The 18,695-nt window shown below is 37.9% G+C and overlaps 1 protein-coding gene across 1 annotated transcript in view; it reads right to left on the bottom strand.

Moving 5' to 3' along the window:
- The window catches only part of LOC118837834 (aldehyde oxidase 4-like), a 137,645-nt gene that overhangs the window by 65,028 nt on the left and 53,922 nt on the right, over positions 1 to 18,695 (bottom strand). The window contains exons 11-15 of the mRNA XM_036744943.1: positions 17,783 to 17,934; positions 16,306 to 16,399; positions 15,085 to 15,191; positions 14,133 to 14,317; positions 4,901 to 5,063 (exon numbers count right to left, since the gene is read on the bottom strand). Coding sequence (XP_036600838.1) covers positions 4,901 to 5,063; positions 14,133 to 14,317; positions 15,085 to 15,191; positions 16,306 to 16,399; positions 17,783 to 17,934 — 701 coding nt within the window. The remainder of the gene's footprint in view (positions 1 to 4,900; positions 5,064 to 14,132; positions 14,318 to 15,084; positions 15,192 to 16,305; positions 16,400 to 17,782; positions 17,935 to 18,695) is intronic.

Raw genomic sequence — 18,695 nt, 5'->3', positions numbered from 1 at the left:
AAATATTAGTCTTTTGATTGCATTTAATACTCTTCATAATTGGGCTTAATCTTCTCTTTAGAGTCTTTATTATATATCATTCCCCTCCATGGTTCACCATGCTGACTTTCTTGTTCCTCTTGGAGATAGGATGTCTCAACATTCAATCTCCTTTCTGACTCAATGATTTTGTATTAATTGTCCCCCATTCCTAGAATACTCTCCTTCCTAAAGTTTCACCTCTTAGACTCACTCATTTTCTTCAAGACTCACCTCAAGTGCCACCTTGTGCATGAAGCTTTTCCTGGTCCACCCCACCACAGCCTGTAGTACCTCTCTGCAAGATTATCTTGTATCACTTTGTGTATTTCTCTATTATTTTCTAGATTACTAACATGCTCACAGTCACCCAGGTTCACAACATCACTGTCATCCTCAGTCTCATTTACCCCACATATTCAATCAGTTATCAAATCTCTTTGTTTCTACCTCCACAACATCTCTTGTATATGTCCCATCTTCTCCACTCACACAATTACCTCCTGGACTATTGCCTTCTGGTTTTTTCCCCCTACCTCAAATCTTTCTTCACTCCAATCCATCCTTCACTAAAGCTTAGGTCTCAATGGGTCAAACTCTCCTCATTAAACTCCAATGACTCCCTATTTCTTCTAGGATCAAATAAAAGTCCATTGGTTGACATAAAGCTTTTCATAATCTGGCTCCTTCCTACCCTTTTAGCTATGTTATGCTTTACCCCTCTCTCTACACATTCCAATGTGATATATTGGCTTATATAACTCTATGCAGTAACTCCTAACTTAGTGCTTTTGCACTAGCTGTCCCTGATGCCTGGAAGGCTCTTCTTCCTCCCATCTGTTTCCTAGCTTCCCTCTATTCCTTCGAGATTTAACTTAAATCTTACTTCTATAAGAGACCTTTCCTGGTCCCTCCCACTGCTAATTCCTTTTCTCTTAGATTACCTTCCCTTTATATATCTTGTATATACACAGTTGTTAGAAAGTTCTCTTCCACTAGAATGTGAGCTCCTTGGGGGAAGGGAACGTGTTTTTGCCTTTCTACCTGCAATTTCTAGCACAGTGCTTGGCCTGTAATAAGTGCTTAATATTTGTTTGCCAGTGTTTTGCTCTTTTCTTTTTAACCCTAGTATCTGGCATGAGGTTGGTACTTGATAATATTTTGATTACTGGTTTATTGATTGATAGATCAATCAGTCAGAAGGTAAAGAAGACAAGGGGGCTATAGCTTGAGCTTTGGTGGAAAGTCAGTGTCATTAGTTCATCATATTATTGAGTTGGAATAGGGCCAGACTTTCAGCATAGATAACAAAAAAAAAACTTTGAGGAGATATTGGCTTCCAAATGGCAGCTTCATAGGGTTTACTTACATTAATCTAGGCAAGCTGATAACAATAATGATGAACATACACTACAAGATCAAAAGGAAAATGCATTATTTGATATTGCTGGTGCATAGAGAGCACCAAGGGGACAGGATCCAAGCCAAGTTGGTCTACCAATTTGCTATCCAGAGTTTAGAAAGAAAATGGCTTACATGATAAAGGATCAGACAAGTCTGCTTACTAAGGCCTAAGTTGTAGGATCCCTATAAAGTTATGTGTCTTTTGGGGCCAGGAGTTTATTACACCCTTTATGGTGTAATAAACTATTTAACTTTGCCATTCTCTCAAGCAATTGTCCTGTGTTCCTCCTCTTTTGTCAACCAAAATTCCAAGGAAGAACTTTCTATACACATTATTTTCACTTAATATCCCACTCAATTCTCCATCCATCCAAGCTACCTTCCAACCCCAACACTTGATTGAAATTGTCTCTCCAAACTTTATGTTAATCTCCTAATTGTTAAACATGATGGCCTTTTCTCAGTTAATTTTTCAATTTATAACTATAGTTCACATACCAGGACACACTGATGGGTACTATGATTGTGAACTTATTGGGATTTGTTTTTGTTTGAACTGGGAATTCCATTTGGATATAGTATGATACTCCTTTTGTGATTGGTTAACATACCAGAAAAAGCAATTGTAATCCAAGGTTTGTTGCTATTGGAGGATGGGTTATTGGAGTGCTGGATGTAAAAGTATCACAGAACATTCCTCAATTATTAGCTTCAACGGGAAGGTTTCTTTGGAGAAAATTTTTTATGCAGCCTTCTAGATTTAGTCACTATCACAGCCTCTTGGAGGAACTTGAGATAACAGGACTCAAAGAGGCCTTGGAGAAGGATGATAACAAAAATTAGGGATTCTACTAAAAGATAAATGGAAGTCATGCTCCAGAGAGAAGGGGGAGAAGGAAAAGGATTTATTTCAGTAAACTGAAGGAATAGTTGAGTGAATATTATATGGTATATTATTCTAGGCTTTCCAAACCCCAATTTTGGATTACCCCCATCATTGTCTCCCTTCCTACTCACGTCCTGCTGAATGTTGCAGGAGGTATTCACACAAATGTTCTCACTGGATCCACTAAAAACAGATGCTAAATAAACTGGGATGTACCCTCCATATTATTTTGAGCTTTTATTCTTGCTTGATTGATTTCCTATATCACTCCCAACAACAGCTATTTTAGGCCTTCTTTTTTCTCATCACATTTCTACTGCATCTTCTCCCTCTCAGAAAAGGACTTTCCCTCATATTTTACCAAGAAAATTGAGTCTATTCATTATCAGCTCTCTTTTTCCCAGTTCTGCTCCTTGAATCCCCTCAACATTACTTCCCCCAAAACAATCTATGATTCTCTTCCCCTTTGTTCTGAGAGGAAATAGTGGTGCTTCTCTTTGCCAAGATTCACTGTGGCTGCTGCTGTTTGTCCTTCATTCTCGAAAAGGACCATGGCATCAGGGAAGTAATATCATGACAAGCAAGTGAATTGGATTTAAGTGAAAGAGGGCTGTGCCAAGGTTCATTCACCCTTGTACTTGTACCATTAGTCCTATTGCTTTCTGTATCCTCTAAGAGCTAGCCCTTTTGATAACCCTTCTCTTTAATCTTTCATTTCTCCTTATCCACTAGTTCTATCCTTTCTGCTTTTTAATAAGCCCAAATATCTCCCATCTTTAAAAAAATCTATTTAACCTTGTCATTCTCTCAAGCAATTGTCCTGTGTTCCTCCTCCTTTTGTCAACCAAAATTCCAAGGAAGAATTTTTTATACACATTATTTTCACTTACCATCCCGCTTGGTTCTCCATCCATCCATGCTACCTTCCAACCCCATTGCTTGCCTAAAATTGCTCTCTCTGAACTCTATGATAATCTCCTAATTGTTAAACATCATGGCTTTTTCTCAGTTAGCATATTTCTTTATCTCTGCTGCATCTAATGTCTTTTTCTTGATAATCTCTCCCCTCTAGGTTTTTGTGATGATGCTATTTCCTTGTTCTCCTCCAGTCATCTAGAATGAATCCTTTTCAGTCATCTTAGCATCATCGACATATCTCCTCCTGTGCATCAGTATGCCCTTAGTTCTATCCTAGGTCTTCTCCTCTTCTGTCTCAACACTTTTTTCTTGATTATCTGATCAGTACCCACATAGTCAATAATCATCCCTATGCACAGCTGGGACTCATCTATCACCTTATCTTCCATCTCACATCACTGACTACCTGCTAAATGTCTCCACTTAGATGCTTCATAAACATTCTCAAATCAATATTTCTAAAATACAATTCAATATCTTTTCCCCAAAACTACATTTCCTCCTCACTTTCCTATGGCATTCACACAGTGAGAAATTCCAAATCTTATCTTCTGTCATAAAATCCTCAACTCCACTCCCTCCAACCTAACTAAGAAGATGACCTCACTTCTTATTGTACTAAGAATATTAAGGAGATCCAATGTGAATTAGCCTTGTCTATTTAAATCTTTTAAACTTCTCATTCACCCTTTCTTCCTTCATTTCAGCCTCAGAGAAAAGAGTGGGAATCTTCCTTGCTAAAGCTAACCCATTCACTTCTATCCTTGATCATTACTACTCATCTCTTCTAGAACCTTTTGCCATCAGTCTTTCTCCCTGACTACACTTCTCCTATCATTTGTGTTTCAGCTGCCCATGAATTGAAGTTAGACAGAAAAATTGCCTTATAAGTTCCCTATTCTGCATTAGCTTTGTACCTTAAGGCATCTCCCTTTTGGTGGTTGCACAAATTGTAGTTAGAGACAGTAGAGCCGATCCACAGGAAGGAGAAAGAAGGACAGTCGCTTTCACTCTCAATAGTTACTTTATGACCTCCACCACTGCTCTCTTTTCTCTTCCCCAGATGGCATATAGGGAAAGGCATGTGTGTAGCCCGCTGATAAAGTTTCTTCCCTGCACTACTACCACCAAGCTCCTTTTTCTCCTTTACACAGTCAGATCCTGGTCTCAGGGCCAGGGCTCCTGTTCCAAAACCTTGAAACTTTTCTTCCTCATTAAGGGTGTGCTTCAGCTGGCACTGGAAGGATGGATGCATTTTCCGCTTCAGAAATCCTGTTGCAACTGCCTTAAATTCAGGTGTCGCAGGTCAGACATGAAGTAACAGTTATAAGATCTTTTAGCGTTATACAACGACCTGGTAATATAAATTTTATATATTTACATATAAATATATATATGTGTATGTATATATATATATATATATGTATATATACACACATACACATATATGGCTATATACTAACAATGTAATATATAATATAATGTAATATAATACACTATACATTATATTATACAAATATATAAATATTTATATAAATATAAATAAAAACTGATATCAAAGCCTAGGTTTTTAAAATATCTTATTGAAGACTGCTATGGAAAAAAACCCACAGATTAGACTCACAAAGCATACACAAATATCAGTGAACTTCAAGATAGAAAAAAGTGGCTTACCAGCTTATGCAGTTCTCTTAGCACTCTGAGGTAGAATTTGAATATGAAACTGATAATTAAGGTTCTTTTATATTCTACCATGCCTCCTACAGCAGTTGGTGGAATGCGAATTTCATCCAGCACTAATCTGCATGCCGCACTCAACATTTCGTCATTCCATTGTCTAGATGGAAAAAGTGGACATAGTCAACCTATTATATTATTAGTAAGGGCATCTATGTAGTTCAATGGATAGAGTGTTAGGCCTGAAATCAGGAAGACTTATCTTCCTGAGTTCAAATCTGGCCTCAGACACTTCTTAGCCATGTAACCCTGGGCAAGTCATCTAACCCTATTTTCTTCACTCCCTCATCTATAAAACGAGTTGGAGAAGTACTGGCAAACTACTCCAGTATTTTTGCCAAGATAACCATTTAAAGTCAGGATCATTTAAAGTCAGATACAACTGAAACAACTGAACAACAATAAATTGTTAGCCACTTGTGCCATAGTGCCTATGAGAATAATATCATTTGCACTTTCAAAATGTACTGAAAAGAAGGGGTGGAGCCAAGATGGTGGCTGGAAAGCAAGGACTTGCATGAGCTCCCTGCCAGGTCCCTCCAAAAACCTATATAAAATGGCTCTGAACAAATTCTAGAACTGCAGAACCCACAAAATAGCAGAAGGAAGCAGGGATCCAGCCCAGGACAGCCTGAATGGTTGCTGGATGAGGTATATCGTGCATGGAGCAGAGTGGAGCTCAGCGTGGGTAGCGGCAGGACCAATCAGACCAAGAGCTGGGTGGAAGAGGCCCTAGTGCCCTGAATCAGTGAGCTATGGCAGTTACCAGACTTCTTAACCCACAAACACCAAAGACAACAGAGAAGGTTAGTGGGAAAAGCTGCGGGGGACAGAGTTTGTGGTTTGGCTACTGCCTCAGGGACAGCGGGGGTGGTGCAGCTACAGAACTACAACTGCAGTTGCTTCTGGCCCCAGGCCCACCTGGTGGGAGGAATTAAGTGGCAGATCAGAACAGGAGTGAAGAGCCTGCTGAAGATTTGCATCAGGTCCAGGTTGGTGGTTCTTGGGGAAGGAGGACTGCTGGTGTGCCAGAGCTGGCTGTATAGAAATAGCTCTGAAATCAACGGCGCATCCCCCAAGCTTGGAACAAAGTACTCTTTGCTCTACAAGCAGTCATACCCTGACGCTGGGAACATGGCCAGGCAGCGAAAACGCACTCAGATTCAGTCTCAGACTTTGGAATCTTTCTTTGGTGACAAAGAAGACCAAAACATACAGCCAGAAGAAGTCAACAAAGTCAAAGAGCCTACATCAAAAGCCTCCAAGAAAAATATGAACTGGTCTCAGGCAATAGAAAAGTTTAAAAAGGAGTTGGAAAAGCAAGTTAGAGAAGTAGAGGAAAAATTGGGACGAGGAATGAGAATGATGCAAGAAAACCATGAAAAACAAGTCAATGACTTGCTAAAGGAGACCCAAAAAAATACTGAAAAAAATATTGAAGGAAACAACACCTTAAAAAATAGACTAACTCAAATGGCAAAAGAGCTCCAAAAATCCAATGAGGAGAAGAATGTCTTGAAAGGCAGAATTAGCCAAATGGAAAAGGAGGTCCAAAAGACCACTGAAGAAAATACTACCTTAAAAATTAGATTGGAGCAAGTGGAAGCTAGTGACTTTATGAGAAATCAAGATATTATAAAACAGAACCAAAGGAATGAAAAAGTGGAAGACAATGTGAAATATCTCATTGGAAAAACCACTGACCTGGAAAATAGATCCAGGAGAGATAATTTAAAATTTATTGGACTACCTGAAAGCCATGATCAAAAAAAGAGCCTAGATATCATCTTTCAAGAAATTATCAAGGAGAACTGCCCTGATATTCTAGAGCCAGGAGGTAAAATAGAAATTGAAAGAATCCACAGATCGCCTCCTCAAAAAGATCCCAAAAAGAAAACTCCTAGCGCCAAATTCCAGAGCCCCCAGGTCAAGGAGAAAATATTGCAAGCAGCCAGAAAGAAACAATTTGAATATTGTGGAAAAACAATCAGGATAACACAAGATCTAGCAGCTTCCACATTAAGGGACTGAAGGGCTTGGAATACGATATTCCGGAGGTCAATGGAGCTAGGATTAAAACCAAGAATCGCCTACCCAGCAAAACTGAGTATCATGCTCTAAGGCAAAATATGGATTTTAAATAAAATAGAGCACTTTCAGGCTTTCTCAGTGAAAAGACCAGAGCTGAATAGAAAATTTGACTTTCAAACACAAGAATCAAGAGAAGCATGAAAAGGTAAACAAGAAAGAGAAATCATAAGGGACTTACTAAAGTTGAACTGTTTTGGTTACATTCCTACATGGAAAGATGATGTGTATGATTCATGAGACCTCAGTATCATAGTAGCTGAAAGGAATATGCATATATATTTATATATATACACACATGTATATGTGTGTATGCATATATACACATATGTGTGTCTATGTATGTATATATGTAGGTGTATATATATATATGTATGTATGTATATATAGACAGAGGGCACAGGGTGAGTTGAATATGAAGGGATGATATCTAAAAAAATAAAATCAAATTAAGGGATAACAGGGGAATATATTGAGAGAGGGAGAAACGGAGGGAGAAATAGAATGGGATAAATTATCTCGCATAAAAGTGACAAGAAAAAGCAGTTCTCTCGGAAGGGAAGAGGGGGCAGGTGAGGGGGAATGCACAAATCTTGCTCTCATTGCATTTGACCTGAGGAGGGTATACCATACACACTCACTTGGGTATCTTACCCCACAGGAAAGAAGGAGGAAGAAGATAAAAAAGGGGGGACGATAGAAGGGAGGGCAGACAGGGGGAGGAGGTAATCAAAAACAAACACTTTCAAAAAGGGACAGGGTCAAGGGAGAAAATTCAATAAAGGGGGATAGGTTAGGAAGGAGCAAAACATAGTCAATCTTTCACAACATGAGTATTGTGGAAGGGTTTTACATAGTGATACACATGTGGCACATATTGAATTGCTTGCCTTCTTAGGGAGGGTCAGTGGGGAGGGAAGAGGGGAGAGAATTTGGAATTCAAAGTTTTAAAAACAGACATTCAAAAACAACAAAAAAAGTTTTTGCATGCAACTAGGAAATAAGATACACAGGCAATGGGGCTTAGAAATTTATCTTGCCCTACAAGAGAAGAAGGGAAAGGGAGATGGGAGGGGAGTCGGGTGACAGATGGGAGGGCTGACTGGGGAACAGGGCAACCAGAATATACGCCATCTTGGAGTGGGCGGGAGGGTAGAAATGGGGAGAAAATTTGTAATTCAAACTCTTGTGAAAATCAATGCTGAAAACTAAATATATTAAATAAATTAAATAAAAAATAAAAAAATGTACTGAAAAGAAACATTTTACTGTCCCACAAATTTAATATGCTTCACCAAGCAACTAATTTGTTACTGAGGAGTCCATTTATGGTAACATAAATTTTACTAATATAAGTAGAAAGAGAAATTAAGTAAAGAGGGTCATCAGATATATAGATAGATGATAATCTTACTTTTTCTCACTTATTGTTAAAGTGTCGCCTTTATCTTAAAGAGATAGATTCTGTGGTTTTACTTTTTCCACAAACATCTGCTAGGTGGCATAATACTGACAACTATTTGTCATCAGAAAAAAAGTCAGCCAAATTGGAGCACTTTTTTTTTGAAAAAGAAAAATGCATAGCATATTAAAGTTTGATACCTCTTTTTCATGAGATAACCAATGAATCTTTAAGATGTATAAAAGATGTTCATTTTTACTATTCATCTAATTATAAAGTATTTTAAAGATTAGGCTATTGAAACATCTTGATTTTGCATGATTTAACCATCTTGATAATTTTCCGTGAACATTTATGCATTTCTACCTCTAACTTCTTTTCCTCAATGACAAATAAGTTTTATTTTAATAATCTAATTTTTGATCCTCAGAATAATCCTAGGAGCTAGATGTTATCACCATTTTATGCATGAAGTAACTAAGGCTGAGAGAGGTTACATGACTTGGCCAGAGTCATATAGCTAGAATACCACCAATGAATAATTCAGTCAATGAATTTCATCTGTGGTAGGGAGAATACAAAGAGATCTGTGATAAGGAGAAAGAGCACATTCACTATCACTCTCTATGGTTCCTTTCTAACTTCTGCTAATGGCCTCTTCTCTCTTCTCAAGTGATATGTGTGGAAAGTTATAAGTTTAACTCTATAATCTTATCCTGGACTCTTTCAAAAATTCTAGAAAAAGCAACAGCTGTGTTAGTGGCTACACTTAAACAGTTTTCCCATAAAACATTGGTTTTTTTTTAATTAAAGAAATAATTTACTGAAGAGGATATATCTTTTACTTTGGTCCATATGTCAAATGGTCATGTGTAATCTTCCCTTTAGCAATTTACAAAAACATGGTTCATATATTTTTAAAAATAGAACCTAATAAAAATAAATAAATAGAACCTAATATACATTGTATACTGAGAAATAATAGAAACTTCTGTATTTTTATCTTCAAACATCCCACATTTTATAATTTCTTCCAAGACTTATGTCTTCAAAATGCTACTGTCTATATATCTTCCAACAGCATCTACTGACAAAGGACAAATTTTAATTTGTTATCATATTTTTTCTATGTATTTCAGTAATGATTTTTACCACAAGAAGAACAAGTATTTTCCCAAAGGCATGTGGATTTTTGCCTTTCACTATTGAATAAAAAAACCTCAAAAGAGGCTGCTAAAAATTGATCATAAAGTTCAGTGAAATTTTATAAAATAACAGATTGAGTAGGATCATCACGGCTTTGAGCTCATCATTTGGCTGATGAAAAGCCCACACTGGGAATAGTGTTAGTTCTGTCATTTTCTTCTTTTTCATTTATGCTCGTGTTATAAGTATGACCTCCACTACCAAAAGAAATTTGCAGTTGTCTTTTAAAGCCAATTATACATTTTTTGAAGATGAATTTAGAACTAAATGATGTAAAAGGCAGCTAGATGGTGTAGTGGATAGAGTGCCAGGCCTGAAGTCAGAAAGACTCATCTTTTTGAGTTCAAATATGGCCTCAGACACTTAATAGCTGTGTGGGCAAATTGCCTATCCCTGTTTGCCTCAGTTCCTTGTCTGTAAAATGAGTTGAAGAAGGACACGGCAAACCACTCTAGTACCTTTCCCAAAAAAACCTCAGATGGGGTCACAGAATCAGACATGACTGAAATGACTGAACAACAACAGGATGGTATAATCCATAAACCTACTTAACTAGGCAAATATAAAATGCAATATACTGGAGGCAGCGAATGAGGGTGCTTCTCTCAAATTCTTCACAACATGAAACTTCCGTTCTTCCCTAAAGATAACTTTGAGCCTTGTTTGTGATGTATGACCATCTGACATACAGACCAAATGGGAGCATGAGGGTCAATCTGCATATTCAATATTAGTGAAGATTTTTTTTTGTTTTATAAAGATAAAGAATAAATATATATGTATGTCTATAGATGTACACATATGTATGTGTGTAATTATACATATACTATATATGTATGTGTAATTATATATACTATATATACATATACATGTATGATTTTATATATATACTATATCTACACATGTATGTATGTAATTTTATGTAGACTATATATACATATATGTGGTATGTATGTGGCTGTATGTATATGTTTGTGTGTTTGTGTGTGTGTGTGTGTGTGTGTAGATATATAGACATGTATATATCTCTTGGCTAGAAAGGCCAATTATATAAGACTTTCTCCCCATCAATAGAGACTGGTTACTCAATGTCCTGTGCATATGCAAGAGGTAGAGTGGAGAGAAGCAAGATCTGGGCTTCTTCTAGTTTCAAGCTTCAAGAGAGAAGATTTCCACTCCAATCTCTTTTGAGGTCACTAAAGGAATAGAAAGACTATGAAAAGAAGCTGCTATGAGAGGAACTGGCATTGTCTATCATATCCCTATCCTGAGCTTGCTACACTAGATACTGGGAAATTTTCCCCTTCGTGAGATTTCTCTTTCTCTCTCTCTCTCTCTGTCTCTCTCTCTCTCTGTCTCTCTCTCCCCCTATTTCGCTCCCAAAGGGAGAGCTCTTTCATACTATATTGTCTGGTATATGTTCTTCTTTATTTATTTTCCCTGATTTCTATTTGCTATTGGTCTGTTGTATTTATTTCCTATTCACTATATGTGTTCATTGTGTGACTGGAATCTGGTGGGATATAAGGTTTGGGGGCCTCAGTTTTCATTAAGGGGAAACAATCAGGAGTTTAGTTTGAACCTAAAAATTATATCCCCTAAGCTAATAATATTTAATGGCAAAGACAGATATATCTCTAGCTCAGTACCGCCTTTCTCTGAGGAGAGGAGAATGACCTTTTGACCCAATATCCCACTTTCCCTCCTGGCAGGAATCAGTCTCCCTTGAAGAATGGTGAGGGGAAAAGATGTTAGAGTCATTTATTCTTGCCTCCCTATGAATTACATTTTGAGCCATGAAGACATACATAAACTACAAGGACCAAACAAAACAAGAACCGCACACCAACACTCCTTACATGCAAATAGATATAGGAACTGATTGATGATTTTATTGGTGTAGAGAGCATGTGGTGAAGAAATTAACTCTGCCAAAGCTGGTTGGCAACTCTCCTACATCTTATAGTCTTAAAGGGCTTCCTAGAGCAATAAGTTAATTCACTTACACAAGGCTACAAAATCAGTAAGTGTCAGAGGGACTTGAACTCAGACCTTCCTGACTCTGAGGCCAGCTCTTTAACCCATACTCCAGGCTGCCTATGTAAACAGAGTTCTAATACTTTCTTTCTGTATTCCTATATCTTGGACAACTCATTTTGGAGGTCACTAGTAAAGAGTAATAGAGGGAAAATTCAAAGACTAAGAATTTGAGCCTCAGTTTTGCCATTGCACATCCAGAATTGAATCAGGCAATGAAAAGGCTACAAAAGAATTTGATATCATGGTCTTGGTCTTAGACTTGGATAATCTAGGTCAGGGCTGTCCAAATTATGGCCCCCAGGGCAATTTTATGAGGGCTGCCTGTGGGTTTTAATTTTCACAAGCGAAAAAATAAAATAGTAATTTGCTTGGAATGCGTATTATTTTTTAAATTCCATAACTAATAAATAATCTCCTTGATGTTAATTTTCTATGGTGTTTTTAAGCAGTATTACAGACAGAACATATTGCATGGAATTTTCAGTCGATCTGTGGGATGCATTCCATCTCTATGGTGCAGACTAGTCAGTATGTACCTACCTTTATACTGTCGTGTTGTCATTTTGTTGTTTTGTGTTTGCTTTTGCACTTTGCACCTTTGCCTGTCATATTGATGACACGCGTCCCCCCACTTTCTATTAGTGTACTGTATTTTTTATTCTGGGTGCGGCCCTCAAATAATTATTTTATTTTAATGTGGCCCTAAAATAACCTAAAGTTGGACAGCCCTGATCTAGGTTTAGAGATTATGTTAATCTGACTAGCAACAACATACATACTATAGTACTTTAAGTTTTAAAAGTGTTGTATTTATGTCATCCTATTAGATTATCAGACAAAACTGTGAGGAGGTGAGGCATTTCAGGGAGGGTTGGGGGTTCTAAATAAGTGAATTCATTCACGTGGGGAATTCCCTGTTAGAAAACTCTCCACTGATAAAGATAACCTCAACCTCAACCTCCATTGTATGGAATACTGAGAAGGGTCAGAGGCAGGACTTGAACCTAGGTCTGCCTGACTCTGGGGGAAGCTAAATGGTGCAGTGGGTAGAACACTGGACTTAGAGTCAGGAAGACCAGATTCCAAATCCTGCCTTAGGTACTTACAAGTTGTGAGGCCCTAGTCAAGTCACTTAATCCTTTTTTACCTTAGTTTCTCAACCGTAAAATGGAAACACACTAGAGAAGGAAATGGCAAACTAATCCAGCATCTCTGACAAGAAAAACCCACAAACAAATCCCTTGGATCATGAGGAGTGGAACATGACTTGACAACTGAACAATAACAGCTTCCTGATGCCAAGGCATCGCTGAAATACGTGATGCTGTCTCTTAAAGTGAATATTATTACCTCCGTTTTTTTCAGAGGTGGAAACTGAGACTCAGTAAAGTTAAACATCTTGTTCAAGGTCCCATAACACATGAACTAAGACATATGAAGCAATTAGATCATAACACATGAGTGAAGGAGGGCAGAAAATAAGCATTTATATCCTGTGTTTCAAGCACTATTGCTAAGCAATTTACAAATATTATCTCATTTGAGTCTCCAACAACCCTGAAAGGTAGATGCAAACAAAGGTTAAGTGACTTGCACAGGGTACTACAGCTAATAAGCATCTGGCCCTGGATTTGAACTCAGATTTTTATGACTCCAAGTCATATTTATCCACTTCATCCACTGTGCTACCTAGCTGTCTCTTGAGCCATGCTATCTTCCATCTCTGAATCTTTGTCCTTGCTGTTCTCCATGCCTGAAATGAAGGCCATCATCCTTTTCCCATTTAGACTGCTTTTTTCTGAGAACCAATTGAGAAAGAATTATCACAAGAAGGTTAGCCACTAGATCATTATTTTTCTTTTGGCTACAATAGCTTATAACAATTGTAAGACTCACTTGAGCCCCTCATTGCCCAAAGAAGACTGAAAGTCTGGACTGGCCAACAGGAGAGGACAATTTGAGCCCTTCTGGACTGACTAATCAATAATCCTCTGCAATGTTCCCTGAGTGAACCCAAAATCCTCCTGCTATGTCAGCAACCACAAGACTGGATTAAGCTTATGCAGGCATCCTGAGTCAGGGGCATCTCCTTGCTTCATGTCTTTATAATCTGTGCAGAATAACCCCAAAGCGAGCTCAGTTCCGAATGCAGCTCCACACCAATGCTGCCAGCTTGAGAGAAATAAAAGCATGCATACAATCTAATTCTGTTTGTCTTTCTTAGACTAGACTCTGGGGTTGACAAGATTCATGGAGAAGTTATGACACATCGGTAAGGGGATACTTACGCTGCTGAAACTAATGACCCCTAACATATTGAAGTACCATATACTAATTCAAACACTGCACAAATGACAGAAGATAGGCAGTTTTTAAAATAGTTATTGTTTTAAATTCAAAAATGATCATTTCATCCCGTGTCTTTCAACATACCTGCCAATGAGCTGCTCACAAGTTTTGCTTGCTGAGACTGTGGTAGGACCAACTCTTCCAAAGAACATCTTAAGGTCCTTAATAGTGTTTGTTCCTTCCCTAAATTGGACTCTCATTCCAGCATTAACAATTGCAAAGGCATTTTCTAAACGCTGTGCTTGTCGTTGGGCTGTTATAATGTCCCACTAAAAAGAGAAAAGTTCTGAATTGTTATCCTATGGCTTAAGAAACATATAGAATGAAAAACAGTCTGTTATCCTTGTGATCATCAATGTCCAGGATACAACATTAATCTGAATTTTTACACTGAAGGGGATCAAGCAAATGAGACTCTATGTAAGTGGTAACATACTTGATGGAAGAACCTAAAACATTTTCATTTTAACTGGATGTTGTGGTAGTGAGCAGATGAAGTGGTGGCAGTTGTCTCATACCTCTGAGTATGTCCTGCATATATCAGGGGCATTAGAAAGGAAATGACTAGATCTCTTACTGAGGATTATCAAATAGTATTCAGGCTGTCAGCTTACCCTGACAAGTTATGGGAAGTTACGTGTAGGATACTTAGAAGAGGAGATTCAGAATGAGAGGAAGTCTGGGGAAAATAGCCATGGAAGTTCATGCTCAAGGACACCCTGGCCTGCCTTGGCCATGCAGAGACACAGGTAGAAGAAGTGACAAGTTTATCAAGGACCAATAGAATAGCACTTAAAGTTTTGGGGGCAGAAGATTCGTATTCTAAGTAAACAGTCACATTGTGGAAATCAGTGTAAACCAACAGGGAACCTAAAATGGCACTTCCCTATGAGGGAACTGAAATGTCTTCCTGGTGAGGTAGTTGACTTTACTGCTGGAGCAACAACCTATTCTCTTAGGCAGCAATTTAATCATTTTTTTCAAATGGCCAACTGTGATGGCATAGACATAGGAAATCAATGAAGACAGTGCTCACCTTGAGGAGTTGGGGAATAACAACAGAGTAAATAACCTCTCCATCACGAAGTTCTTCCTTGGGAGGTGTGGTGAAAAGTTCCTCTACAAGGATTTGCCGTTCTCCTTCTGCTGGAGAAAATGATACTTGCTGGAAAAAGAATTTAACAAACCTCCATGCATCCTGTACTTTCTAAGGATAAAGTTTATTGAATCTACAATTTAAAAAAAAAAGTACTTGTAGGTAAAAGAAAGGAATCCTGCAGTTCTGTAATCCTCAGTAATTTCTATTTTTTATATCAGATTTTTTCATTTCTTAAAAATGTATACTATCTTTACCCTAAGGAGGTCAATGTATTGTTAAATAAGAAAAAAATTAATGTGCCTGGCAAATATTATTTCATCTCAAATGGAAAGTCCTTCAAGAAAAATTGCCTCCTATTGAGACTCTTGGAAATTTTAAAAATTTATTATAAAATTTTAGTTTCCACCAAATTCATAGTCTGATGCCTGATTGGGATATGGAAGTGACTGAGTACTAGAAAGTGATGCTGAAGTAATAATAATTTTGAGAGATCCTAGCACACTGTAAAGGCTTTATGCACAGGTCTGCAAGCGTACTGAGTATATCTTTTGTCCTTCGTACAAAGAGGTTCATCCCCAGAAATGTGGCCAGCAGATGTTTTGTTTTGCTTTATGTTTTTTTTTTCCATAGCAACTCATAAAGATTGTTCGATAATACATGAAGCGATTGTGATTTATGTTGATGGAAGGATTTCATCTATTTCCAGGAAATCACAGAAATTTTGAAGTAAGAAGCAATAATAGTTTAAAATAGAAAATCCAATAACGCCTAATGTATCTTTTTCAACAAAAGGATTTTGGCAAAGTTTAAGTTATAGCTACATGATGCTAAATATGCAAGAGGAAAGTGGAAAAAAATTAGTCAGATAGTGGATAATTAGTCTAAAATTTATGAACCAATTAGATATCATCTGTAGTTTCAGGTAAATGTTCGATGCCATTCAATTCAACAAATATTTATCAGATGCCACCTCTGGGCAAGCTAAGTGCAGGGAAAGCAAAATCAGTCCCTGCTCTCAGAGTTCATCTGCTTAAGGAGATCAAATTGAATACTTGCTGATTTGGGACCAAAGGATAATTTTCATTCAGTGATTTATGATAAGCTTCTACTTAACTACCAATAACATTTACAAAGCAAACAGACAGTTTGGTATCTTACTTTTCGAGATTAAATTGAGGATGGCCTTGCCTGCTGCAAGAATGGGGTTGATATCAGAAAAATCAAATTTGCTCGCCACGTGCCCCCCTAAAGTCTAAAAAAAAAAGAAATCAAAAGAAAATATATAGATATTTTCATCTCTAGTTGCTGAAGTAATTGGTTATATGACTTTGTATTGAGCAAATTTGGGGCTTACTTTCATGCCTAAAAGGTCTTAAGTTACCCTTGGGAAGTTCAGTTACCCTTGTTCAATCATTCAGCTGTGTCTGCCTATTTGTGACCCCATGTGGTTTTCTTGGCAAAGACACTGGAGTGGTTTGTCATTTCCTTCTCCAGCATGTCCCCATTTATAGATGTGGAACTGAGGCAAATAGGGGTAAAGTGACTTGCCCAGGATCACATAGTTAGTAAGTGTCTAAGCCAGAGTTTGAACTCAGATCAGATCTTCCTGACTCCAGGCCCAAGACTCTGAACACTGTACCACCTAGCTGTCCCCAGCTGCTGGGAAGAGTGTACCTAAGTCTTATTTTTTTATCTATAGAGCAGGATCAGCAGAGGTCTAGTTTCTATGCCAGATCCTAAAGTGACTGGCTCTGACTTAGGGGAAAGGAAGGGATGCACTGAAAGAGTGAGAGCTCAAAATTTCATAGCTAGCCCTTGGCCTCAAGGTAGAAAGTACTAGACCAAGAAAAACAACTATACAGGAGATTTTGGCAACACAGACTCATGTCTACTAAGTCATCAAAATAGAATGTCATTTAATAGAAACATTGATTTAAGAACTGAAAAGAGCTTTAGCAAGCATTTAATACCTCCCTTTGTTACAAATGCAGAAATCGAGGCCCAGAGAGGGATCATGGGATTATAGCTCTAAAGCCAGAAGAAAATATTTCAGTGATCCTCTGGTCTAGGGGGTTGGGGGAAACCTGCATCCTCAAGGCCGCATGTGGACCTCTAGGTCCTTAAGTACAGCCCTCTGACTGAATCCAAACTTCACAGAACCAATCCCCTTAATAAAAGGATTTGTTCTGTAAAACTCATTCTCAGTCAAAAGGCTGCACCCAAAGACCTAGAAGGCCACACGCAGTCTCGAGGCCTCAGGTTCCCCACCCCCTTATCTAGTCTGACTCGTTCATTTTACAGATGAAGAAAATAAGGCCCAGGGATGTTAAGGCATTTGCCCAATGTCATACAGGTAATAAGGATCGGAAGTAGGATTTTAACTCAGGTTATCTTACTCTAGGCAGTGCTTTTTCTGTTATGCCCCAAAGGGAAGTATAGAGACCTAGAATTAGAACCTTCCGATTTCTTAGGACAGTGCTCTTCCTACTACATTCCCTGCAACACAAGACCATTCAAATCCTGATGGTCATTTGTCATTACTGACTTGGACTTTATGTAAAAGCTACATCACTGTTTTTCTGACAGGACTAGACATCTCTAACTAGGAATGCTAAATATAAAAATGAGAACCCACAGCCATGTTCCGGATCTGCTGTCCTGCCAGTGTTCGCAAGTGCTTTAGGAGAGCACGGTATGTTTTAGTCTTCTCTTTTGACTCCTTTGAAACGGCGTGACTCAAAATATCTTTCATTTCAGCCAAGGTGCATCCAGCACCTATTGTCACACCTGCAATTACCACAAATAGAGAAGGTCAGATTTATTTAGAATGACAGAAACTAAAGATCCCTCAAGTTGGGTTTTTCAGTAGGAAAGGAAGGGCAAAAGAGGGTGATTTGAATTAGAAACATTTAATCATTTATCCATTCAACAGATGATGATGATAATAGAAACCATTCATAATGGTGATAATCTATATAGCCATAACTAAGCAATGACTGAAGCCTGCAATTTAACCATGAGCTTTCCCTTAAAAAAAGACAATTTTCATATGTTTTGCCTGCCTCTGGAAATATATTACACATTTTTATATACCTATGCATCTATGGATTTTATGTGTTTTCACTTTTGAAAAATAACACTTAGCTCAGTCCAGTGAAGTCTTATGCATTAAGCTTTTCTTAATCCTCCAAGGGTCAGTACAAATAAACAATAACAAAAACACTTTGTATTTATTTTGTATTTGTGTATGTGTGTGTGTGTGTGTGTCTATACGTGTGTGTACATGCTGTCTTCCCTGAGAAAATGTGAGCTTTGTAAGCAGAAACTTCTGTTTCCCATTTGAATATCACCAATGTCTGGCACAGTGCCTCCCACATAATGGGTGCTTACTAATGCTTGCTGATGGATAAATTGATTGATTATTCATCCCCCCAGCTGTTAACTTCCTCTCTCTTGAGACTATTTTCTATTTACTTAACTGTATATATGTTGCATCTCACTAGTACAATTGATACATAAGGCAGGAACTCATGAAATTCATCCAGATG

Source organism: Trichosurus vulpecula, chromosome 2 (assembly GCF_011100635.1).
Source record: "Trichosurus vulpecula isolate mTriVul1 chromosome 2, mTriVul1.pri, whole genome shotgun sequence".
NCBI classification, from domain to species: domain Eukaryota; kingdom Metazoa; phylum Chordata; class Mammalia; order Diprotodontia; family Phalangeridae; genus Trichosurus; species Trichosurus vulpecula.
Note: the sequence above shows the minus strand (reverse complement) of the source record. Positions and strands in the feature narration are given on the sequence as shown.